The sequence below is a fragment of the Apteryx rowi genome, unplaced genomic scaffold, assembly GCF_003343035.1.
Source record: "Apteryx rowi isolate R43461 unplaced genomic scaffold, aptRow1 scaffold_807, whole genome shotgun sequence".
NCBI lineage: Eukaryota > Metazoa > Chordata > Aves > Apterygiformes > Apterygidae > Apteryx > Apteryx rowi.
Genome location: NW_020451102.1, coordinates 114215 through 121775, shown reverse-complemented (window position 1 = coordinate 121775; position 7561 = coordinate 114215). Strand labels below are relative to the sequence as shown.

Here is a 7561-nt window from a genome sequence, read left to right as displayed (position 1 = left end):
CGCGCGCCCCCCCCTCCCCCCCAGCGCGCCGCGCTCTGAGGGGGCTGCGCGCGCGCCGCGGCCGTTACGGCGGTCGCGGTGCCACGCCGTGTGCGCAGCTCCGACCCGAGCTCGGCTTCGCCGCTGGGCCACCGAGGGTGTAAACACGAGGCGGGGGGGCAATGGCCAGTGGTGGGGTTTCTCTTTTTAACTGCCCCGCTGAGGCAAAGTTATTCGCCGCGTTTATCAGAAAGCGCACCCCCCCCCCCGAGGCAGTGAAATATCCCCAGAAGAAAAGCCTCAACTTAACCGTCCGATACAATAAAAGCCACCGGACAAGTTGTTGCAAGAAATGATGCCTCTTCAGGGCCTATTAAAAGCAGAAGTGTAAGCCTCGAGAGGCCCATATTTCATTCATGAACTAATGAGAAGTTTGCATGAACAGCCTTAAAATGCGTCACTGACCTAAAATTGTGTTAAACTCGGGAAGAAATGCTCTCTTTACTGCACAAAATGCAGCCGGGTGCCTGCGCTGAGTCCAAACCACCGTTTGGCTTTATGGAGGGCGGGGGTGCATCCAAGCATCGCATTCCCAGTCTGCAGCTCCCTTTCACAGAGAAATCCCCCCCAAACAGAAAGCCGGATCGTTTTCTCAAAATCGCAACCATTAAGCCTGCAAGCTTTTAATATAAATATTAAAACAGGCCCTAAACAGGAACTGGGATTTCTCCACACATTCTTATGTGCAGGTACCCTGGGGTTTCGAGCGGCATTTGAAGTGCGGTCAAAAGCATATCGTATGCTTTGATCAAGGCCTAAAGCTTTCAAGTTAATGCATTTATCCTTTTTGGTTAGCACAGTTCATAAAATATTTATGGGGGCATCTTGTAAGTAAAAGAGACAGGCTGCTCGCCGGGGGAATATTGTTTACAATAAACATTGATCTTCCGCTCAAAAGCCAAGAGGAAGGATTAATGGCCCCAGAGGCGCCCCATGGCGGTGGGTGAAGCTTGGTCACATCCCACCAGCAGCTGCCCTGCCAGCCCTGCCAGCCCTGCCCGCCCAGCACTGCCCTTTGCCCACGGGCAGCCTCCACGCGGCCACGCGGGGCCAGAGTCCACCGCCAGCTGAGCCATGAACCGGTAAGGCCTCAGCTCTTTCCCCGAGCGGGCCCAGACGGGTCCCTGCTGCCCCCCGTGGGCACCAGGCCCAGCCGCCCTGGCGCCGCGGGCTGGCAAGGCCACGGCGGCAGCTCTGCAGGATGCAGGTGCTGGTGCGCCCCGTGGCAGCCTGGGGGCAGCCACGTCCGAGGGAGCGGAGCTCCCACGCCGTCCATGCAGTGGCCAGGGCTGGGACAGGGGCTTCCGGGCCTTGCCTCCCGGCCCAGCACCCAGCCCTGGGCTCTGGGAACGGGGAGGCCCAAGAAGGATCGATCGTTGGCAGTGCACACTAGGCTCCCAGGGGGAAGCACGGCCTTGGGGGTGCCCTGGCACTGGGGGACAGCGGGCGCAGGCAGGCGCTGCAGGCACAGACAGGGACTATTGGCGCAGTTACTGCCTATGTGGCTTTGCAGACCTCTGCCAAAACAAATGCCATGTGTCTCCGCAGCTTCGCCATCCTCGTGGGCGCAGCTCTCCTCCTGCAAGTCCCTGGGGGCACCCAGGTAAGGTTGCACCAAGCTCCTCCTGTTTCTGCAGCCCAGCCCCGTGTCCCAGCACCCCATGGCTGGCAGCCCCCTGGCCTGCTTGCACCCAGTGGCATGGGGGCTTGAGGCCCGAGGACTTCTCAAGGTACTGGTGTGATGAGTGGCTCTGGGCTCTCCCAAACACGGCAGACTCAGGCACCAACCCCAGGACCCTGCATCGGGGCATGGGGAGGTCCGGCGTGCAACACACCACTGGCATCATGTATTGTCCGTATCCTCGGGGCAGGGGGGAGACAGTTTTGGACAGAGTCTGGCTGAGAGAAGGAAGCACAGCCTTCCTTCGAGGGGCCAGGAGCCCAGCTCATAACCTCACCTTTCCTCACCTCTCTCCTTGCAGGCACTGAGCAACAGCAGGAGAAAGCAGCTGCCTACCAGGCTGGATTCGATCAAGGAAGTGTAAGAGGCGCTGGAGCCAGGGCGGGCAAGCCCCTCTCCTTGCACCTTTGGGTGCCATATCGGGGCCTAGTGCCACTTTTAAAAGGGAAGGCACACCAAATTTGAAGTGGGGGCAGCTCTGGTTTGTAACAAGCCAACCAACAAAAACCAAGCCCAGAACATATTCTCAAAGCATTTCAGGGGGAATACATTTTTCTCACTGCTTTGTATCCCCAAAATATAAGGGGCTCCCAGCTCACATTTTCCCCATAAATCACCCAAATTCTCTGAGCTTAAAGTTATGGCTATTTGTCCTGTGCTTGCAGCACACTGTAAAAACGCTGCTGCTGTTGTACCTGTCTTTTCCATGGGGAGGTCTGTAAGAAAAGCAAGCCCTGATGTTTTATCAGTTAGTACAGATCCAGCCTGTTCTGAGGATAAGCGGCAAAATTGGCCAGCTGGATCACTTAGACTAAGTCCTAACAGCCTACCCTGCAAGGCAAAACCAGTTAAAGGGGATGCATGGGTACTGGAAACACCTTGCAATGAGCTCATCGGGCCTCACTCAGCAATTGCCTTTCTGCAAAATCTGTGCCTTTTGCATGGCAAAGTTGCCACAGCTGAGAAGGGTTTGGCCCCCTCCGGCCTCTCTGTCCCTGCCCATCCTGCAGGCAGGGGCTGCTCACGGACCCCCCTGCAGCCTCCCCACGGCCAGACCTGACAAGCCCAGCTCCCTCCCATCTCCTCGTGGGTCAGGTGCTCCAGTTCCTGACCAGCTTGGCAGCCTGCAGGAGGCCTTGCCAGGGTCTCCATGTTCCTCTCGCACTCGGGGTCAGACCTGGACACAGCACTGCGGGTAGGGACTCCCCCAACCTGCAGCGGTTCATGTGCCTTCTCTGGTGCCCCGGCTGAGGGTCGGGTTTGCAGAGCACCCATTGCTGGGCGCTTGCTGGATCTGGGCTGGCTCCGTCGGCAGAAACACCAAGCCATGTTCAAAGGGAGACGACAGCAATCGGCTATTTTTGTTTCCTCCTTCCAGCATCCTGGGCATAAAAGCTGTTGAGCCTCCAGAAGAGGGTGAGATAACTGAAGATGTTGAACCAGGAATAAAGGTCTTCTCCAGTGATGCACAAGTCTGGAGAGGTAAGTGTGCTGGAATGTCTGCCCCTGTGCCTGGCCCCCTCTGCGTACCCACCCCATGATGGGTCTCTCTCTCCTCCAGGCCCCCCTGGAGCCCAGGTCATAGAAGGACCCGAGGAGGACCTCGATCACCTTCGCCATCCTGAAGACAACGCAGTTGAAGATGCAGCACATGTGCAGCCCCCGGCTCTGCCCCGCAGGGTGCAGAGCGGCCCAGAAGAAGACCGGGACCATATCTACCACGGCCAAGAGGAGGAGATGTGACTCTGCCTGGGATAATAAAAGGGGGATCTGAGCTGCCCCAGCTTCTCACCACAGCCCTGGTTTTCCTCAGGGAGATCTCTCATCTCCCTACCTGGCCTTCAGTAAACCTCATTGTCTCTGCTCCCCATCCCAGCAGGCTCTTCATTTCTGCTAGAAACCTGTCTAGGTACAGCATCACCATGCCTCATCCCAGCAGCACTGACAATCTTCTGTAACAGGGTCCCAAAATTTGGGGGATCTCCACCCTCAGGGATTGCCCAGGCTCACCTGCACATGGCCCTGAGCAGCCTGCTGTAGCTGTGAGCCTCCAGACAATGGGGTGGGAGGAAGACGATGGCCCGGGGTGCCAAACTGCCGCAGGGACCACAGAGGAGGAGAAGGGATGGGGACACGGACTCTCTTCCCCACAGTCCCCGCCATGGTTGGCGGCCACTCAGCCCATCACCCCGGCCTCACTTCGGCTTATGTTGAGGGATCACCCATCCCTGCTTGCCAGCTCTCTGGAGGGTGGGCTGAGGCCAGGCAAACTCATTGCATGGATGTTGGACCAACACTGGGCTCTGGCTTAGCACTTTATGAGTCATATGCCAGACTGGACAAGGGCCAGAGTGTCTGGGAAAACTCCATCCCATGGGCAAAGGGTACATTGCTGTGAAGACCCTGGTAACGGCCAAGGGATGGAGAGCACTCCTGCCAGGCACGAGCGGGCCGGGAAGGTGCTGCAGGATGTCCTTCACCAGGGACGCAGGAGTCTAGACCACAACGGGGCCACTCCTGCCTGGCCTCAGTGGGAGAGCAGTACAGCGAGGGGTTCAGTCAGTGGCCAACCCCCAAATCTCCCTAGCTCAAGGGAGTTAGGCCTGCTCGACCTACCAGCAAGGAAGCCCAGCCTCCCAGCAGCACCAGGAAAGCCTTTTAATAGCAATCACAAGCCAAGCCCTGATTCAGATCATCTCACCAAAGGAAAGGCATCAGTCACAGCCAGGTCCCCAGCCCCTCTGCGTGGCACAGTGCTGGGGAGCTATGCCCCTTTCCCGTGGGGCGGCAAATCCGGGACGCTCCAGGAAGGGGCAGAGTTGCCCCTGATTAGGCACGTGGGTCAGTTAAGGAGGCGTGTTGTGGTGACCGCTGGGCAGCTGGTGTCCAAGGGGACAAAAGGGACGGCTGTCCCTGTCCTGTGCTGGCCAGGACCCCCCAGGGATGCACGGGCCCCGCAGAGCTCAGCTGTCGGTGAATTTTGCCTTCCGCTTCTCCACGAATGCAGTCATCCCTTCCCTCCGGTCATCCTGCAAGGAGAGGGAGAAGCTCGGGGTGCTGCAGCTGCCCTGCTCCCACCCACACCCTGCTCATGGGGTGAGCCAGATACTCACGGTGGCAAATGTGGCGTAGAAGAGTCTCTTCTCCGTCCTGTTCCCCTCCGCCAGCGTTGTCTCGAAGGCTGAGGAACAGGAGACAAGTCGGGAGGAGATTGCGCACACCCAGCCCAGGTGAAAAAGTCCCAACCACACCCAAACCCCTTCATCCTCCTGGCTGCATCACTTCTCAGTGACTCAAAGCAGGAGCCCATCATGGGTGACCCCTCAAACACTGACGTGCCCAGAGACACCGCTGGACAAGCTCAAGCCCTCGGCTTGTGGCTGGGAAGCTCCCCAGCACATGCCTGAGGCATTCACGTGCACCAGTGCTCCCCACGCATCTTTGGGATGGTGAGCAATGGTCCAACACTTGTGTGTGTTGCAGCACTTGTGCCAACATCTCCAGCTCTGCCCGTGAGCCTAGGGAGTTGGGTATTTCCAAGCTTGCCATGGACCTGCCACAGCACGCATTGGTCATTGCTCTCAAAGCCCTCAGCATCCCCAAATCTGCCCAGCCCAGCCTGTACCTGCATTGACAGACTCCTTTGCGATGGCTGTCACCAGCTTTGAATTGCCAGCAATCTTCTCCCCGCAGCTGATGGCCGCTTCCAGCAGCTTCTCCACTGGGAAGATCTTGCTGACAAGACCTAGGAAGAACACAGGAGAGATTTTGGGGCAGATGGCTCCCCTCATCCCAGCAGCTCCTGGACACCCAGTAGCTGCTGGGCTAGGGGCTCGGGGGAGATGGACTGGGCTCCTACCCGCTTCCTTCGCCTCCTGTGCGGAGATCCTGTCTCCAGTGAGGACCATTTCCATTGCGAGCGACTTCCCTACGGCCCTGGTCAGCCTCTGCGTCCCGCCAGCTCCTGCGGTTAATTAAGGAACAGCCACCAGCTCCGTAAAGAGAGACCCTGATGCCACGCACCAGTCCGTGGGTGCTCAAGATGCCAGGGCGAAGGTGGCCGGGCCAGCCCTGCGCTGTACCCCCAGCGCTCTGGCATTTCGGTCAGCCCCACGTGCCACCTTGGGCCAGATCGCCCACACAAGCCAGGCTTGACGGCATTTTAACGCCGTGGCCGGGTGCTGACTTGTACCTCCATCAGCAGGATGGCTCATCGGAGCCCCAGTGCTGCTCTACCCCTTGCAGATGGGGCAGTGCGTGGGGGGGGCTTCCCCTCTGTGAGGTTACCTGGAATAGTTCCCAGCAGGATTTCCGGCTGTCCAAACTGTGCCTTCTCCCCGGCGTAAATGATATCGCACATCATGGCCAGCTCGCACCCACCGCCAAGCTTGGGAGAGGAGAGATGGGGGTTAGGAGCCAGGAACCCGCACATGCTGCTACGTTCCCTGCACACCAGGGCCAAAGCAGCTGCAACAAGCGTCCGAGCGGACACCAGCACTAGGACAGGGGGACACAACATGGTCCTTTGGGGGAATCTGCCCATGCAAGACTCACCGCGTAACCATTCACAGCCGCTATGACTGGTTTGCGGACTGTAGACACCCTGTCCCAGTCGGCGAGGAAGCCACCGCCGTAACACTGCTGGAAAGTTTTGTTCTGCATCTCCTTTATATCAGCACCAGCTGCAAAGAGAGACGCCGTCAGATGCCCTCAGTGGTTTGGAGCTGTAAAAGAATCCCCACGGGGCTGAAGGCGTGCAAAAAAAAAAAAGATCCCTAAGAGAAAATTCAGATGGGTAAGAAGGACCCTGGAGAGGTGATGAGGACGTGCTATGGGGCATCGCACATCCTCTGTGCTGCCCTAAGCAACTCTGGTGGAGCGCGAGCTGGTGGGTGCAGTGGGAAGAGCGAGAAAACACGTCGGTCGAAAATAAAACCACCTTGCCCTTCTCGGCGGCTGCCCCAAGCTTTGCTCCGGTGCCGGGGCAGCAAGGTCGAGGGGATCTGCGGCCACGCTACCTGCGAAGGCCTTCTCGCTGCCGGTGATGACGATGGCCCCCACCTGCGGGTCGCCCTCGAAGGCATCCAGCGCCTGCCTCATCTCCCGCATGAGCCCGTCGCAGAGGGCGTTGAGGGCCTGCGGCCGGTTCAGCTGGATCAGGCCCACGTCCTGCTTCGCCCCCTTCTTCTGCACCACGATGTACTGGAACGGGGCGCCTGCCGCGGCCAGCGAGAAGACAAGGGTAAAATCAGCGGCTGATTTAAGATCTGCGTAAATGCAGCTCGTGGTACTAGTTGAATATGATCAATAAAAAACTGCCCAAATATCTCCTAATTTGAGGTTATCGTGATAACTAAGTGAACCTCCCACTACTCACTTGAATGAGAATTATGAAATGATTTAATATCAAACACTAGCATTTAAGATGATCGGATTTACCAGGTAATAACGAACTAGATAAGGTTATTAATAGATTCAACACTGATTTAGGATTAGACTATCCTAATAAAGGCATCTTCTAACATAAAGCCGGGGCGGATTATCAGACGATCTAACATCGAGTGTTAATTTAACAATTACTGAAGATTCCCAAAAGGTTGCGCAGCTGAAATTTAAAGCTGCGGCGCCGCGGCACGCTATTTTAAGGCGACCTTCAGAGTGGACTTTGCTAAAGGTCACCGGCCGGCAGCAGGGTTTCACTCCGGTGGCTTCGGACCAGCACCCTTTGCTTGCAGGGACGGTTCCCGGCACAACGCCGGTCGCGATGATCGTTCCGTGCAAGGGCCCCTGCTGGGCGCTGGATCCCGGTGCACGGTGCCAGGGCCTGTGCACGGTTCTGGG

The 7561-nt window shown here is 57.8% G+C and overlaps 1 protein-coding gene across 1 annotated transcript in view; it reads right to left on the bottom strand.

Annotated features, from left to right (window-relative positions):
- Nucleotides 1-4359: 4359 nt before the first annotated feature.
- ECHS1 (enoyl-CoA hydratase, short chain 1) overlaps nucleotides 4360-7561 on the bottom strand; it is a 6542-nt gene continuing 3340 nt past the window's right edge. The window contains exons 2-9 of the mRNA XM_026089273.1: nucleotides 7372-7556; nucleotides 6739-6936; nucleotides 6275-6402; nucleotides 6008-6107; nucleotides 5580-5684; nucleotides 5346-5465; nucleotides 4834-4901; nucleotides 4360-4749 (exon numbers count right to left, since the gene is read on the bottom strand). Coding sequence (XP_025945058.1) covers nucleotides 4684-4749; nucleotides 4834-4901; nucleotides 5346-5465; nucleotides 5580-5684; nucleotides 6008-6107; nucleotides 6275-6402; nucleotides 6739-6936; nucleotides 7372-7556 — 970 coding nt within the window. The 3' untranslated portion in view covers nucleotides 4360-4683. The remainder of the gene's footprint in view (nucleotides 4750-4833; nucleotides 4902-5345; nucleotides 5466-5579; nucleotides 5685-6007; nucleotides 6108-6274; nucleotides 6403-6738; nucleotides 6937-7371; nucleotides 7557-7561) is intronic.